The sequence below is a fragment of the Balaenoptera borealis genome (assembly GCF_965194805.1).
Source record: "Balaenoptera borealis genome assembly, chromosome: 5".
Classification (NCBI taxonomy): domain Eukaryota; kingdom Metazoa; phylum Chordata; class Mammalia; order Artiodactyla; family Balaenopteridae; genus Balaenoptera; species Balaenoptera borealis.
The window spans coordinates 68452900-68471156 of record NC_138862.1 but is presented as its reverse complement, the minus strand read 5'-3'; the positions used below and the strand labels follow the sequence as shown (position 1 = coordinate 68471156).

At 41.2% G+C, this 18257-nt stretch overlaps 2 protein-coding genes across 10 annotated transcripts in view; one reads left to right on the top strand and one right to left on the bottom strand.

Annotated features, from left to right (window-relative positions):
- The window catches only part of SLC49A4 (solute carrier family 49 member 4), a 116901-nt gene extending 106496 nt beyond the window's left edge, over positions 1 to 10405 (bottom strand). For 2 of the 4 annotated variants that reach the window (XM_082394947.1, XM_082394946.1), the window contains exons 1-2: positions 10024 to 10405; positions 1132 to 1225 (exon numbers count right to left, since the gene is read on the bottom strand). In XM_082394947.1, coding sequence (XP_082251073.1) covers positions 1132 to 1225; positions 10024 to 10372 — 443 coding nt within the window. In that variant the 5' untranslated portion in view covers positions 10373 to 10405. The remainder of the gene's footprint in view (positions 1 to 1131; positions 1226 to 10023) is intronic. The other 2 variants (XM_082394948.1, XM_082394949.1) reach the window with 1 other exon arrangement.
- Positions 10397 to 18257, top strand: part of HSPBAP1 (HSPB1 associated protein 1) — a 58301-nt gene continuing 50440 nt past the window's right edge. For 4 of the 6 annotated variants that reach the window (XM_082394936.1, XM_082394937.1, XM_082394933.1 and 1 more), the window contains exon 1: positions 11655 to 11973. In XM_082394936.1, the coding sequence (XP_082251062.1) occupies positions 11916 to 11973 (58 nt within the window). In that variant the 5' untranslated portion in view covers positions 11655 to 11915. Of the gene's footprint in view, positions 10520 to 11654; positions 11974 to 16293; positions 17421 to 18257 lie in introns of those variants that run through there. The other 2 variants (XM_082394934.1, XM_082394935.1) reach the window with 2 other exon arrangements.

Sequence of the window (18257 nt, the reverse complement as noted above, 5' to 3'; positions counted from 1 at the left end):
TTGTTGAATAAATGAACTAATAAATGAATAAAGAAATAAAACAAAACAATGACTCCAGCTTGGGCTCTCACTGCATCTTTCCAGGCCTCCTGCTGGTACTCTCAACCCTCTGTAGTCAATCCTACAGACTTCAAATCAATAGTTTACCTCATATACGTCTGATCCTATTGCTGCTCAGATTAAGAACCTAAGTGGCTCCCAACTGTCCAGTGAGAAACTGCAGTTCTACAGGATGGCGTCAATATCCTTCACATTCAGGATACCCTTTTCTAAACTCATCTCTTTATATTCCATTCTTATGTCTTATTCAGTACACCAGTGTCTCCCAAACTTGAGTAATTTATGCTCCTTTTTAAGGGGAAAAATTTTCTCAATGGCTCTTAAGGTCAAATCCAAGGATCCCAGTTTGATAAACACTAGGAAACTGACATCCTGGTTAATAAAAATGTCTTTTAATTACAGATTATTACTGGTTAAAAAATCTTTTAATATTATAACCAAAAGGAAAACAAAATTTTTTATATCTTCATATACCCTGCACCCCCTGAGAATAAATCCAGGGACCCCAGGTACAGAAATGCTGCTGTACAGAAATGAAGCTACCTACCCATCCTGGAAGAGGCCTGTGCTTACCTGCCTCTGTGCCTTTGTTTCTGTTGTTCCTCTACGCTGGAATATCATTCCCCTAACTGTAGTTACGAAAATTCTACTTATCCTTCAATGCTTACTTTAATTATCACCTTGTTCATGAGCCCTTCCTTTCGAGATCCTCAGCCAAAACTTATCTTAGTCTCTTGGGGCAATTTTATAAATCTTCTATGGCATTAACTACATTATTCTTCCTTATGTTATACTATTATTTTCCCATGGTTATAGCTCCCAGATAGCATGAAGATTAACTTGTTCTCTATTTATTTACACAACAACTTGTATAGTGTCTTCCACATGACAACTAGTAAACGCCCACTGAATTAATCATGTCAGGAAAAAGAATGCTACTATAAATATGACCCTCTACTGATCTTAAAAATGGAACTGTTTACTAACAGCTTATAACCAAACATATATAATATACTCATAACAAAAGAGAAAAATGTGGAGAAAAAATTTTAAGTTGTTTATATGATTTACCTTCTTTTAAGCATTAAGTCTGATATAGGTACGCATCTTAGACCAGTTCCCAAAACCATAAGGAAGGATGTCAGAAGCACTGTTATCCGAAGACCTAAAAGGAAACAAAAATATCTGGATTATTTTCTATTTTCTTTTCAAGTAAGTCAATGTTAAGAACAAAGATTTTTTACTCAGTCGTACTGGTATTATATTCTAATACAGTTTTTCTCTATAACTCCCAATATGGGGGGAAAAAAACCTCTCATGTTGAAAATGAAATGATTCTAACTTTAATAGAAAACTTGAATGATCACATCGAGGATAGAGGAAAAAGTTCTATTAGCTCCGGTTTTTTAAAATGAATGGCTAGAATGCTTTGTTCAGATATAACAATAAAAAATATAGAAAATAATTTTAAAAGACAAGGTATTTTAGTTTTATATCTCAAATATAAAATTTCTAATTTTTGAATGCAAGCTGTTAATAAAAAAATTCTAAACTGCCCCTAAAAAGTTTTTTAAGATGATAGAATGCTTTAAATTTTCTCAAAAAATGACAAGTGGCCAATTACTTCTTTTATCTTATAATGAGGACAAGTTTGTTATAGGGTCTTAGGAGATGGTCCATTAGAACCCTCTGATTATTAATACAATAACAGTCTTTTAATTTTTCTTGATTTATTGGATGGCTTTCAACTAATAGAATGATGCTGTTAAAAAAAAAAAGCATGGTTTAGGGTTTTAGATAATGTGGATCAGATAGCTTTTCCCTTTGTATTCCAAATTCAATCAATTATTTTGAAAATGTGCACCAATGGTCGGTTACATGGATAACAGGGCAAAAGAGAATATAAAATATAAAAACAAGGTAACCAAATGTAAAATAGATAGCTAGTGGGAAGCAGCCGCATAGCACAGGAAGATCAGCTCTGTGCTTTGTGTCCACCTAGAGGGGTGGGATAGGGAAGTTGGGAGGGAGACACAAGAGGGAGGAGATAGGGGATGTATGTATATGTATAACTGATTCACTTTGTTATACAGCAGAAACTAACACACCATTGTAAAGCAATTATACTCCAATAAAGATGTTAAAAAAATAAAAAAATTAAAAATAGAATGTGAAAAAAAACTAAGGTAACCAAAAATAGACACAATAGTCTATCTATGGCAGAATACTATAACAGGACTACATCTTCCTGCTGTTGGAATGCTGCACTTTTCTATTACTAAATCAATGCTGCCTTACTGCTTGTAGCAGTCACAGAGGTGGCTTTCACTGAGTATGTGGCAAAGGTGGCAACATTTCTTACAATTTTTTCCAAACTCAGCACCTCCTTGAAACCATTTCACAGTGAATAGACTTAAACTATTTAATGCAAATTTTCTCTTTTTTTTCCCAAATCTTTCTTTTTTTTGGCAGGGGGAGACGGTTAAATGCTTGGTTTTCAAAGGGCTTCTCTGTTTGAAGGAAATTGAAAGTCAACAAAACTATAATTATGCAGATTAAACAGAGCAAGAAAATAAACTTGAGATTCAGATCAGGCACACACATGCTACATTGAGGGTAATTTGTGATATGAACTGAGCTTTATATGATCTGAATATGATTAATATAATTTGGCAGAAATAATCCGGTAGAAAACTGTGCTTCGCAGGAACAAGTAATGCATACATACTGCTCATTTACTGCGTCTACTAACAGAACACAGATTTTAAAACCACATTATAGCCACAGGAAATAGAGTGTAATTAATAAAAAGAACATTCATGGTCATAAATATCCTAAACTTGCAAAACGTTGCTCTTAAAAGGTTATACTGGGTGCCCTATGAGATAAAATTTTATAGATTTGGGACTATAAGGCTTACATTCTACATGATGTTTATTTTTTTTCTAATATTTGGTTTGTAATTAAGGTAAATAGCCACCAAGTGGGCAGTGGGACATTGTTTATGGCCCTACGGTCCAAATAACTAGGTTTCCTATTACAACTGCTGAAAGCTAACACACTTTTCTACTCAATTATGACTTTTATCAAACATATGACAATGTAACAGCTGATATAAGCTTTTAAGAGTAAAGAAGTTGTGAAAAGCTGATTATTATAAAGCAACCTTGCAGGTACAACTTGTGGCTTGCTTACTTTTAATTGTTGCCAAGTATTACTTAATCCACCTCAGCTGCTGCTCAGGTTTGAATAGAATGCTTTCTTGATCTCATTTGAATCTTGACAAGGCAGGACTCTGCAGTTCCATGTAATCAAAAAGATAACAACTGACTTTGGGAAGGAGAGGTATGAGGACCCCAGGAAATATGCTTATGAGACATCTAGGACCTTCATATAAATAGATCCCAAGTGATTACAGTCCTAGGATGTGAGTGCAAAAACCATCTGATGAAAGGTACGGGAATAATTTCGGAAAACCAAACATGACTGAAAATAAAAATAAATTCTACTCGAAGATGGCATCCAGACTCTGCAGGAAGCCCCCTTCCAATGGATGAGATAACTCCTTATGCCAGGAACCTATTGGGTACAGGAAGAGAGTCTCCACAATCGGTGCCTAAAAACATGATTGAAAAAAAAAACAAAACCCCAAAGCGAAAAAACACCCCACCACACAAACCATGTGTAGTAGATGCACGGAAATGAGTTTGATCTGGTAAAACCACCTTTCCCAGGCCCCACACTTCCATCAGCTGGAGTGAAGCTCTGCTTGCTCCTGGCAAGACCACCTGCCCCACCCCCAACAGCTACAGCCTGGCCTGGCCACCCCGATCTGCCTTGGACACCAGGAGGACTAACCACATCATGCCCGCTTTTCCTGTTTACACTGATCACAAGAGACCCAAGATTCACAGGTCATCCTCGTCCCATCAGGGCTTCATGCATACCCAAATCCGACCTCATCTCTGCCAGCACCTCAGCTCCCCAGATCTTTCCACTGTGACTCCTGGAGCGCTCAGAATCAGCGGATCAGTAGAATCCCTATATTTTCAAGCTCTTCACTGTCTTCACCTTTTTACTACTCTGAAACCTCTTCCCTGAGGACAGTGTTTCGCCAGCCCCTTCCAGGTCATTGTTACTCCCTCCCCCCTAAAGCTCCCAGGCTTCTCTCCATGCCTTGATTTCCTCTGGTTTAAGCACTGTGATTACGATGTGCCTTGCTGTAGTGTTATGCACGCTGAGATTTGCTTGGTGTGGTTTTTTTCTTCATGCTGTTTCCTCAGACTGGATTCTTGAATTTCTTAGATTTCTGGGTTTGTGGATATCATCAAATGTGGAAATTTTTCCGCCATTATTTCTTCAATTTTTCCTCCCCATTTTATCTCAATCCATGCCCTCTCCCTTTACCAATCTCTTCTCATCTGGGACTCTAATATGTATATTAGGCCACTTAAAACTGTCCTGCTCCCTGATACCTGTGGTTGTTTTTTTGTTTTCTCTGTGTTCCACTTTGGATAGTATTTATTACTACATCTTAAAGTTTGCTAATCTTTTCTTCTACAATGTGTAATCTGCTCTTAAATCCTGTCCAGTGTATTTTTTTGGTCTCAGACACAGATTACATTTTCATCCCCAGAAATTTAATGTTGGACTTTTTATGTCTTCCATGTCTCTCCTTAACATGCTTTGCTCTGTTTTCTTGAATATATGTAGCATATTTATTCACAGTAGCTGCTTTGATGTCCCTGTCTATTAATTCTATCATCTGTGCCATTTCTTGGTCTGTTCTACTGATTGCTTTTTCTCCTCTTTATGTTTTGTATTTTCGTCCTTCTTTGCACACTTGGTAATTTCTGATTTAGATGTCAGGCATTCTGAATTTTGTTGGGTGATGGATTTTTTTTTCAACTCCTTTAAATATTTTTGAACAATGTTCTGGGATACAGTTATTTTTAATCTTTTCAAGCAGTACTTTTAAGCTTTATTAGGTGGAACCAGAGCAGCCTTTAGTTTAGAGCTCTGTTTGTCTTTACTGCTGAGGCAACACCCTTCTGAGTATTCAACCAAACCTCCTATGTATTATGAGGTTTTCCCATTCTGGCTGTTGGGAATGTGAACAATTCCCAGCCTTGTGTGAACTTTGAGAATTTTTCTGCCTGTTCCTTTTTCGCAGTCCTTTTCTCAGACTTAAGTAGTTTCTTCATGTGTAACTGCTAATCAGTGCTCAGCTGAAGACTCAAGAGGAACTCCCTGCAGATCTAGAACTCTCTCTCTGTGAACCCTTTTCCTCTCTGGTACTCCACCCTAAGAATCCTAGCTATGGTGGCCTCTTAAGACTTCTCAACTCTCTCCTCGACTTGGGGGGCTCTGTGGGGCTCTGTTTGAACTACAGATCTCTGTGTGAAGTAATCGTAAGGATCACTGACCTGCTCTACCTTTTGTCCAATGTCTGAAAACCACTGTTTCGTATACTTTGATTTTGTTTTCTGTTTTTAGTTGTTTAAGATGGAAGGATAAATCCAGTTCCTGTTAATCCATCATGGCCAGAACAGCCTTTGATCCAATTCTATCTGACTGTCATACTCACCACTCCCTGCTGCAGTTGTCTGCAGACCACCACATACCTGCCTCCACGTCATTCGCCCTCATGGCTTGAAACTGTTTCAGCTCGTTATTACTCCTGAGGACACTACTTCTTTCATGAATCTGGTGATTTCAATACCAGATACGATCCTTTCAATATCCTGCCCTCTCAGTCCCCTGACTTCTTATTCCACAATCATGCCCTCTACCCTATCTCGGTTGTCCACTCTCTTTGTTATACTCTGACCTTATCTTTACCGTAATTGCGTCCACGACATAATCCCAATTTCAAGCGTCCCATTCTTCAACCATGACCTCCTCTCCTTCCCACTCATTCCTTCTAGTACTCTAAATTCTTCATCCATTGGGAATGACAATTTTGGAGCCTACTACTTTTTCTCATCTACCTCAGGTGTTTCCTTTTCTTCTTTACCCAGTTTAGATTCCGTGGTCCATTGTTATATCACTCTCTACATAATCTTCTACTCCTGGCCTGCACTTTCTTAGTCCTACACACCTGGCAAACCGCAACTCTGGTGATCTCTCTCTCTGCCAACTCTGCCCATGCCTGTGCTTGCCCAACAGAACAGGCTGGAGGAAAACAAACGGCCATGCTGATTGGTCTCACTTGAAATTAATGTCCAGTCACTTAAAGCAGGCCCTCTGAGCTGCCCGACAATCCCACTACAATTTTCTAGTCCGTGTGTTCTCTCCTTTCCTAGGAAATAGTACAACTTATCGTGTCTCCTCAATCTTCCAAGAATTTTTCTCCTATCCTTGCTGTCAGGTGGTAATTTTGCTTTCTATTTTCTGAGAACTGTAAACAAAGATAACTCCCACAAGCTCCTATCACCCACCATGTGCATCCGTTATCTATACACTCTACCTTTTCTTCTGTTACTACTGAAGAATTAGCTGTCGACACTTCTATCTAAGGCCAACCTGTCTACTTGTACTCTGGAGGACTGCACCCCATTTTGCTTAGTCAAGGACATGGCTACAGCAGTTCTTCCCCTTCCCTCCAGCATTGTCAATTTCTCCCTTTCTACTGGATCCATTAGGATACTGCATTCCAGAGATACGTTTTAGTATCTCTTATCTTTTTTTTTTCTCTTTTCTCTCTTTTTTTTTTTTTTTCCTCTCTTATCTTTAAAAATACTTTCTCAGTAGCCACATTCCCCCTGGCTACTCCCTCATTTCTCTGCTGCCCTTTACAGTGTGTTTGACATAATGTCTACACTCTTGAACTCACCCCCACCACTCCAGTGAGACTATTCTTTTAAAGGATACCAAAGATTTCCATGTTGCTAAACCCAAGGCTCTACTCTCAGTCCTCACTAGCTGGTTCTTCCTTATCTTCCCAAGCTCTGAATCTGAATGTTGGAATGCCCCTGGGCTCAGTCTTCTTCTGAAGCAACATCCCTCTCCACAGGTGATTTCACTCAGCTCCAAGACTCTAAATACCATTATAGGTTGACAAATCCCAAATTTATTGCTCAGGGAATAAACTGACAGTTTAGTTTGTCCTATATCTAATAGGCATTTCAAATTCCTGATCTGCATGCCATCTACCCCCAAACGCTCCTTCCATAATCTTCTACATCTCAGTAAACTGCAGCTTGGTTCTCCCAATTACTAATGCTAAAAAAGTTGAGAAACATCTTAAATCTTCCCCTTTCCTCACACTCCACCTCTGCCTATCCATCAACAATACTCAAATCCTTCACTACTATCACCCCAGCTGGAAGTCAGCATCAGCCCCATCTAAGCTGTTCCAACAGCCTCCCAACCGGTCTCCCTGCTCTGGCTCTTGTTCTCAAGACAATAGCAGAGTCATCATTTTACTCTTCTGCTCAAACCTTCCAGTGGAGTGAGCCCTCCTCACTCCTTCATGGCCAGTGTCCTTACAGTGACCTAGGAGGCCCTGCATGATTTCAGCCTCTCACCACCTCTCTGGCCTCACCTTCTACTGTGGTTTCCCTTATGGCTCAACTCAGCCACAGAAGCCTCATTGCTCTTTCTCGGATATGCCAAACAAGTTTAAGACCTTTGTCTTTGTCCAAAACAGTCCTGTCCAGAATTGACAAGGTAGGTTTCCTTTTTCCCTCAGGTCTCTGCTCAAACACACATTATCAGTAAGTCCTTCCCTGACAGTCTAGAGAGAGTATCACCCAATCACATCCCCTTTCTCCCTTGCCTTGCTTAATTTTTCTCTAAAACATTTATCACCATCTGACACACTAAATATTTAATTTTATTGTTGTTTTTGCCTGGATCTCCTCACTACAATGTAGGCTCCATGAGGGCTATCTCCCTAGAGCTTAGCACAAATTTAGGTGCCATCTCCTTGTTGAAATTTTCTTCACTAAGCTTCTAGGGCACACTCACTTTTGGTCTCCTATTATCTCACTAGGTAGTACCCTTTTATCTCCTTGATGGAAAATGAAAAGGACTGAGAGTGTACAAAACCGATTTCAGAAAGATAACTGGTCTTCTACTAAGTTGGGTGGGACCCATGGCAGCAGGAAGACCAGACCTATCCTCTAGGGAGAAAGATACTTTAGTACCCAGGGATACCAGGAACTTACTTCTATGTATACAAATAGGACATGTGCAGCAGGACAGCCAACATATGGAAGGAAACTGGCTTTCTCCTACTGAAAAGGAAACCACTTCCTAAGTGAGAGAATTTTAAATTTATTTTTTCTTGCTCTAACCAACAGAAAACATAAAATAGAATTCACCATGTAGTCATAGAAACTCTGAAAGAACTCCTAAAGTAACTTATTTTATAAAGAGAATAGGTAGTCCCTAATTTATCTGGCCATGGATAGTAAATATAATTATAATAAAAAGGACAAAATTAACATTTTTCTACCATAAAAACAAGGCTGGCTAAATTTAGGGAATAATATTGAAAAACGCTCCTGATAAAAAGTTAATAAAAAGAAATAATAAAATAGCATTTCCCCTTAAGTTATCCAATCTTGTAAGGAATGACAGAGGAACTGTCACAGATTGAAGGAGATTAACAAGAAATAACAACTAAATGCAATTTGGGACCCTCGACTGAATCTTGGAACAGGAAAAAAAAAAAAAGACACTAGTGGAAAAACTGGTGAAATTCAAATAAAGTCTAAATTTAGTTTAAAAACAAACAAATCTAAACAAAGAAAGCCTCCATTCAGTACAAGAAACCCTTCCTCAGCCTCTAGCACATATCTCTGCCTAAGTACTTGCTCTACCTGGAAGTTCCACACCTTCCAGGGCTGGACACTTTCATTGTTAGAAGGTTCTTCCCTGTATCCCTTTGAGTTACAGCCCTTTGTAACTTCACTCAGTTTAGTTCTTCCTTCTAGAACTATGAACATTAAGTCTAACTCCTCATTTACTTGGTCTTCACATATTTATATTCTGCCTCAAGTTTCTTTTTGAAGCTTGACACACCCAATTCCCTTCATCTGACACATTATGATTTTTACATCCTTTATATTCTTGTCACACTTTTAAAGCTCTCCAGTTTGCCCATGGCCTTCTAAAAATTAACGCTCAGAATTGAACAGTAGAATAGAGCATTTCAAACTATTTCTCTTGTTTTAGATACTACACTTCTGTGCCTAAAACTGTCCTGCACTTTTTAGCAGCTACATCACATTGATCATGAATCATTTACCCATACTTGTGTGGTGTAATTCAATGCCTAATCATTCAATCCTATGACCTTTTTTTCCTCCTCACAGAATCATACTGGCAAGTGGTAAAGTGAGATGTCTGTCCAGAGTATTCTCTATGAAAAGAGAGTCTTCATTCATCTGCAAGCTTCATCTGAGAGTTAAAAATCTCAACTGACACTTGCACCTAGTCACATACACACACTTTAAAGCTGCTGTGCACCATTTTCCAGAACCATTTTCCAGAAACCAAAGCGTCAGATCCGAGTTCCGCAACAGCTCTTCCTGGGCTTGAGTCATCTATTATGCAAAGCCAGCTCATTACTTCCTTGTATCTGAGCATCATGTCTATTTTCTGACCTTTCACCCTCAAAACCCCCAAATCCCTTTGAAGTCAAAGCATCAGTCATTTTTGTCAGGTGTAAAAAACACACATAGCACGTGCACAGGGATGCTCTGATGTCCAAATATGCAAAAACTTGAACATTTAGAGATCGCTTAATCCCTGCTGTTGCATAATTGGCCTTGATGAAAACATAGTATCTACAAAGAAGCCTTCCCTCATTTGTCGCTTTGGGGACAGGGTGTTCCTAGTCAGGAATGGGATGCCAGCAACATTCGGTCACCTCACACAACCCCTAAAACGAAGCCGAGGGAGGCGGCTTCCCAGGAGTGACATCGCCGGCCGGCGCTCCCGGGACCCCCTCACCTCTCTTGTCCAGGAGCCACATGAACGCGAAGCAGGGCATGAAGCCGATGGGCCCCCAGAGCACGAGGAGCGCGATGTCCCAGCTAGAGAAGCCGTAGGCCTGGCGCGCCGAGTTCTGGATGGGGCCCCAGGTGTTCCAGACCAGGCCCTGCACGAACCCCAGCAGCGAAAAGAGCAGCAGCACCAGCCAGCGGCGCCCGTACACCCTCCCGGGACTCGGGGCTGCCGCGGGCAGTACCGCCGCCGCCGCCGCCTCCCCCCTGCTTCTCCAAGCAGCCCCCGGCGCAGGCCCGAGCCCGGGTCCCAGCAGCGGTTGCCGCTCCTCCTCGCTGCTCCAGCCCGAGCCCATTACGACGCGCGGCCCGCGGGGCCGCTGCCCAGCGCGGATACTGTCAGAGAAGGTGGACGCCGAGGTTGCTTTGGTCGCCCTCGGCCTCGCGGCCGCGTTGCTGCGCCTGCGCCGCGCGAGCCGGCCCCGGTCCGGGAGGCGGGGCAGGTGCGACTGGCGAGGAGGGGGCTGGGGTGCGGGAGCCGGGCTAGCCTCTCGCCGGGTGGTGGAGAGGAAACCTCGGCGAGAGAGGGAGTGGAGCCGGTGTCCCAGAGCGGGGACCGGGAGGAATTGGGAAGGCAGGGAGGAGCGCCGCTGAGCCCGAGGAAAAGGAAACTCCCGGAGGGGCTGTAGTACAGGAGGCTGGGCTAGGAACCCGGGATTGCTGGGGGAAGTGTCCAAGTTTACGTCCTGTGCCTAATAACTCGGAGATCTCCAATCACTTAAGCCATATATTGCTTGCTTATATATTGGGTTTATTCTCATTTCTGTTGGGTTTATAACTTCATAAATTAGAGAGGGAGATAGGATAAGATTTAGGCGTAGTAGGGAACCCAGAGGATTGCCGCATGAAAATCATTTGTTTTTTATGCACAGTAAGTACAGCCTTGTTTAATCAGCCATTTTTTGTGTGCTTTACATACCCAATGAGGAAATTAAAAACGAGTCAATTTCATTCATGTATATATACGATATAGATCTCTTTCTACTCTTTTGCCTGTTATTAATAGAAAAGCAATAAAGATATTTTGATTAAAGCTGGAGGATTTTTGCCCCCAAATGACCTAGATTCATCTCCAGTTATTATGATTTTGACTACACGAAGAGTAAACGGGAAGAGTGGAGGTTGTCGATCTCTTGACCAAGCAACCGGTTATTTTGATATACAAATCCAAAAGCCTTACAGCTGTCGGTTAGTGTCCTTGAAAACCTAAGTCAAGCGATTTGGCTTGTTTTGGTCGGGAAATGAGTCACAGGCAACTCAATTAAAGAACATGTGCCTGAGGTTCACATTGCCCGGTAGCCACGAAAACCAGGTGGAGTCATTTTGCTGCCAGAAGGGCAAGAGAGTCGGGAAGAGAAGGGGAAGAGAAGCGTGAGCTCTCCTGGTATCCAAGGCTAAGAGCGACTGCAGAGTAAGCAAACGCAGAGCCACTTCCCACTGCTCCGAGCCCCACAAAAAAGCAAACCATTCCCTAAAACTCCAATACTGTTGGGAGGAAGAAAGCGCCAAGGCGAAAAGGAATGACTGGAGGAAAACCGAAAAAGAAGCCAGGAAAAGTCTACACCGGAAGACGATTACTGTCTGGGGAAAATAAAAACCACCACAACCGCGATCACGTGCTTACATTTCCACCACTCAAGAATCAAAATAAACCGCGTGGCCCCGCCCAGTGCCCGTCACGTGACTTTCACGCTCGTGCCGCTTCCGGAAGAGTCTGGTAGCAACCGCTGCGACTCTTTCCTGTGCTGCGGCTTTAGACCCCGGGTTTTGGCCTCTCTCTGATCCGGCTCCCGCTCCACTTCACTTTTGGGTTCGGGTGGAGCCCGTGTAGTGATCTCCATGGCAGCAGACTCCGGGGCGATCACTAAGGAGGACTCTGAATCTGGAGAGGAAGAAGGTAGGTGCTAGGCAGAACTCAGACCGTGAGTACAACCCTGTGCCAACTGACTCTTGGCATCTCTCGTGTGGCCGTTTGTCTCTTCGGCCCTGCAGTAAGCTATGAGGAAAACTATTTGCTTTCTAGTGAACGTGGCTTTTTTCAAATTGTAGCACCCAGATTTTTGATCATCGTATAGGTCCAGTATCTCTCCTTCCTGCCAGTGCTGTTTCACACGTGAGGGTGTTGTGACTGTTACAGTGGATTGAACCACCCTTGAGATAAGTGGAGATATCTGGGACTTTTGTGAACAGGAGTATGATTTCAGTGGAATCCTGCTTTAGAGAACGGATGAAGTTTGAAGGCCGGTGAGCCTGAGATCCCTGTTAGCATTTATTGAATGATTGCTCCGTGCCTGGCACTGTTCTGGGTACTGCCATGGGATCCAGAGACTTTTGATTGTATATAACACTGCCTTTTCCGGGTTGAGTAGAGGGACCTAGAAAGGAAAAAGAATGACTAATGCCTGGTAACGTGAATACTATTAGTAGCGCACACTGAAAAAGTCCTGGGCAAATTGATGACATTATAAAATGAAAATGGTCAACCTCTTGAGTATTCACTCAGTATGGGCCTGAGATCCTTCTGATCCTCTGTTTCTATAGTAACCTTACTTTCTTTCCCCAATGACAATTCCCCAAACTCTTTATATCCTCTCTTCATCTCTTCCTCACTTCCAGCTGATGACTTTGCATGTCAGGTCAACTCTGCATCTAATCTACTTTTTTCCTCCTCTATCACACCTTTGTCCAAATCATCCACATTTCTCACCTAAACCACTATTGTATCTTCAGGCCTTGTGTCCCCATTTCCTTTCTTGTGCCCCTCCAATCTCTTCTCCATTCAGTGGCAAAAAGTGACACTCTCTTACTCAAAATTCTTCAGTGAAATCCATTGCACTAAGAACTTAGGTTAAAATCCAAACTCCTAACCACGGCCTACAAAAATCCTTGGTCTGGGTTCTGCTGATGTCTCCAGGAGCATCTCTTGTCACTCATCACCCCCTCTGCTCTTACCTGCTTTTCATATAACTGGTTTCTTAGTCTTCAGATTTTAAGGTATGTTACCACCTGAGACCTTATCAGATTAACCTATCTAAAACAGTCATCGTAATTTTCCCCTGACCCTTAACCCTAGATGTTTTATAATACGGCATCCTGCTTCCTTCATTTCACTTATCACAATCTGTAATTACTTGTTTATTATTGTTTCTTCCCTTAGACCTTAAGTACCTTGAGGGCAGAACATATATCTGTGTTATTCACAACGTTTGCCCAAGCAGCAAATACAATGTCAGGCTCCTAGGGGGTACTTAATACATATTTGTTGAGTGAATGAATAAGAGAACCCCGTGCCAAGTCCAGAGGCAGGAGGAAAAAGAGCATGGCATAGTCCAGGAACTGAAAGAAGTTGGTATAAGGAATGTAAGAGACAGGGATCCTGAAGGGCACCTTATACCAAGTTAAGGAGTCTGACAGTGTGAAGCCTTTGAGGAGCTTTAGCTGGGGGAGTAATGGGGGAGGAACACAATAAGATTTGGTTTTAGGAAGATCACTGCGGCTGAAGGGTGGAGGATAGCTTGGAGGGAGAAAGACTGAAGGACAAGGTACTTAAACCCCCTTAGCCACAGCACCCTCCTCTCTAAAGTGCATAACTATTGTGAAAATTAAAGATACTTGTAGATCATCTAGCATAAATGTCTGGCAGGAATTACATATTCAATAATGGTAACCATCTTTATTGTTAATAAAAAGTGCTGGCATTGGTGACTGACTGATGTTGAAACTGAGAGAAAAGAAATTGGAGATATCTCTGAAATTTTTCAGCCTGAAAAACTACATGTAAATTAGGAACCTGAAGAAGAAGAAGGTGGCTGGGAGCACTGTTGAGTTTTAATGTGAATGCATAGCATTTAGGTTTGGGAGGATAATGCAGAGGAAGATGTTAAGCATGTAGCCGGGGAAGAGGAGGTTTTTATTCAAATACCATAAATTGACCCTTTTAAAATGTTTTTTAGTATGTTCACAAAGTTGTGCAGCCATCACTACTATAATTCCAGAACATTTTCATCACACCAAAAAGAAACCTGGTTCCCATTAGCAGTCACTCCCCATTCACCCTCTCTCCATCCCCTGGCAATCACTAATCTACTCTGTCTCTATGAATTTGCCTGTTCTGGGCAGTTCATATAAATGGAATCATATAATATGTGGCTTTTTGTGTCTGGCTTCTTTCACACAGCATAATGTTTTCAAGGTTCATCTATGTTGTAGCATGTACCAGTACTTCACTACTTTCTGTGTCTGAATAATATTCTGTAGTATGGATATGCCATATTTTGTGTATCCATTCATCAGTGGGCATTGGGTTTCCACTTTGGGGCTGCTATGAATAATGCTGCTATGGACATTTGTTTACAAGTTTCTGTAGGAACATATGTATTCAGCTTCTCTTGGGCATATATCTAAGAGTGGAATTGTTGGGCTATGTGGTAATTCCATATTTAACTTTTTGAGGAAACTGGTGATTCTTAATCTTGAAGTCCTAAGGAGGACTGATGAAAGTATGGATTTGCTCCCCTGAACAGTATAGCATGCGTACACATTTTTGCAGGTGACTTCAAATTTTTGTATTAAAGGATTCTCCGAATCCTATCTGTGGAACTTTCAACCCTATTTTAAACTGTCATCCTCCCCAGAAAAACCACTTTGGGGTGACTGCTTATTACCATTTCAAAGTAAGTTAAATGGGCAAAATCCTACTGGAAGAGAAGACTTTGCTTTAAATCAGATAAGGTTTATGTGAATAAAGGGTAAGAAAAATACATACATTAAATAAATGCATGTGAAAGTTTCACTCTGTTTAGTATAGTAACGAATATTGTAGGGGTCATAGAAAAGGTAATTTTTGAGCAAACTTATTACCACTCCATTATCCAAAAATATTTGAATGTACACTCTGAACAGGAGACTCTTTTGTACAGTGAGGTTGAAGACAGTTCTTGCTCTAAAATAGCCTATAAATATACTCTGTGGGAAAAGAACACAGATTAAAAGACTTGCAGTATAATACATATTCGCACGGCAGGAGGCAGTTAGATGGGCTGTAAATATTACACGCATTACATGCTTTGGGGGTGAGAGGAGAAAGAATGAATACAGATTGGATTGGTCTGTGCTTCTGCGAGTAATTTGAAGGTTTGGCGTACAGTCCTCAGTCTGCACGCAGCCTCAGGTCCCACAGGCCCACTCTAAAGGACTTGAGCTCTCAAGAGTTCTGGTATCCTCGGGGGTCCTGGAACCGGTCCCCCTTGGATACTGAGGGACAACTGTAGTTTGAATATGGAAATGAATGGAAGAAGTTGTTTCTGGAGAGGAGAGGCCAGGAGTGGAAGTGAGTGGAGAAAAGCCCAAGGCACATAGGGGGCAGAGGGTGGGGAAAAAGTGAGGAGACAGACTGGTGCTACTGGAGTGGAATGTGCAGGGTACACAGCTGAAAGGAGGAAGATTATGCTTGGAGACCAGAGAGGAGCAGGGTGAACCAGAACATTGAAGTGAAGAAGAAGGAAGTCATGGGTTTCACTTTTCTCAGAAGAACAGGGTAAGGCACCCCCCTGAGTGAGGGAGTGGAGAGAGGTATTGGGGATTTGAGAGTGAAGAAGCTTTGTCAAGTTGCTGTTGGGACAGGGGTGATTAGGAGTCAATTAGTGGTGAATAGAGTGATCGGGAGCTGGAGAGGGAACCCGTGGAGGTGAGCATGAAATCGTGGAACTGATCCCTTTGTTTTGAGACTGCTGTGAGCATGCTCAATAGTTCATTTTACAAAAGTGGAGAAAACAAATGGTTAATCTTAGTAAAGTTTTATGCATTGTTAAAAATGAGCTGTGAATTCAGAAAACATTTATTTGGTGTTAGTTTATGCCAAGCCCTGGTGAGTAATGTTGATAATGCGGAGGCCATGCATGTATGAGGGGAGGGGGTATATGGAACTTTCTGTACTTCCTCCTAATTTTGTTTTAAACCCAAAACTACTCTTAAAAATATGAACTTAAACAAACAAACATGAAACTACTTACTGTTAAGAATCAACTCGAACTCTGAATGTGAGATGTTACTTCTAGGATCATACATTGGTTGAAGCGTTTCAGTGAAATTAAAAATCAATACTTTGAATCTGTCTTTCAGACTGAGACTGTATTTGTTTCCATTGGGCTCTGATAGTTTAAAATTTTTTTCTGATTAATTTTTTAAATTGACATATAGTTGATGTATATTATATTAGTTTCAGGTGTGCAACATGATTCAGCATTTTAACAGATTATACTCCATTAAAAGTTATTACAAGATAGAGGTTCCCTGGTGGCGCAGTGGTTAAGAATCCACCTGCCAATGCAGAGGACAGGAGTTCAAGCCCTGGTCCAGGAAGATCCCACATTCTGCGGAGCAGCTAAGTCTGTGCGCCACAACTACTGAGCCTGCGTTCTAGAGCCCGCGAGCCAGAACTACTGAGCCCACGTGCCACAACTACTGAAGCCCACGCCCCTAGAGCCGTGCTCCGCAACAAGAGAAGCCACCACAGTGAGAAGCCCGTGCACCCCAGCGAAGAGTAGTTCCTGCTCACCGCAACTAGAGAAAGCCTGCGCGCAGCAATGAAGACACAATGCAGGCAAAAAGTAAAAAATAAATAAAATAAATTTTTTAAAAAAGTTATTACAAAATAATGGCTATAATTCTCTGTGCTGTACAATATATCCTTGTTGCTTATCTATTTTATATATAGCAGTTGTATCTCTTAATCCCCTACCCCTAATCTCATAGTTTTAATTATAGCCAAGTTTATGCCTTGGTGAAGAGAAGGATGCATCCTTTCTAACTGTTCTTCCAGTCCTGCCCAAGGAAATATCTCATTCCAGAGTTACATGGACTTGACTTTCCTATGCAGCTGACGCTCCTGCATAACTGGATTTATTCCTTTTCAGTTAGAGGTACCATATTCTCCATGTCGTTCTTGTTCTCATTTTTTAAAAGGGCAGGAGGAGGCAGGGAAATTTGAAGAAAAACACAAGCCTGTGTGATCTTAAAAAGTGAAAAATTCTCATGCTAGAGCACTTGTGTAATTTACATGTTACATTTCATATTTGGTAACGATAATATTAGAAAAACAGAACTGTTCAGTATTTTTTAAATTGTGACAAGAAAACAACATAAAATTTATCATCTAACCATTTTTAAGAGTACTGTTCAGTAGTAAGTGTATTCATATTAATGTGAAACAGATCTCCAGATCCTTTTTGTCTTGCAAATCTGAAACTCTGTACCCGGAAAATAACTCCCCTTTTCTCTCTCTCCTCAGCCCCAGTTAATTGCCATTCTACTTTCTGTTTGAATTTGACTATTTTAGTATCTCATGTAAGTAGAATAATACCATATTTGTCTTTCTGCAACTGACTTTTTACACGTAGCAAAATGTTCTCAAGGTTCATCCATGTTGTAGCCTGTGACAGTATTTCCATCCATTTAAAGGCTGAATAATATTCCACTGCATGTATAAACATTTTGTTTATCCCTTCATCTGTCAATGGATGTTTGGGTTGCTTCCACCTTTTAGCTATTATGAATAGTGCTACTATGAACGTGAGTGTCCACATACCTCTTCAAGACTCTTCTGCTGAATATTTTTTGATGAAAAGAGATGAAATAACCAGTTTATTCTGAATTATGGAAAATTTACTTAGTGGAAGCTGAAGAAATGGAAACATTTTGGTAGAAATTTTGAAGGTACTTTGAAACATTTTAAAGAGCTGCAGTCTTTGAGGCACCAGTCTTTCAAGTATTAACTTCACTTAAAATATAGATTTACTTTTCTTACTTTAGGTTTAGGAACTTAAAAGCACTATGAGTCATATTCTGGTTCATAAATGGATTAAAGTGAGGAGGAGAAGACAATTTTCTGGGTTAACTGGGCAAGAGTTACAAGTGTAAGAAGATGGGAAGAAGAGGATGGTAAATGTCCAGCATGTAACTGTCTCTGGTCCCCAGCCTGAACCTGGTTGGGTGTTCACTACCACACTGAGCATTGGTATTGGCAAGGTCATGTCAACACAGCCTCAACATTTTGTGGTTTCTTCATCGGCACCACCTTCTAGATCTTGAAATTCAAAGGGTTTATGACAGTTCAGCAGCAGCAGAATTTTCTTAGTTCGTATTGACATTTTAAAATAGTGACTATAAAATTAAAATCATCTT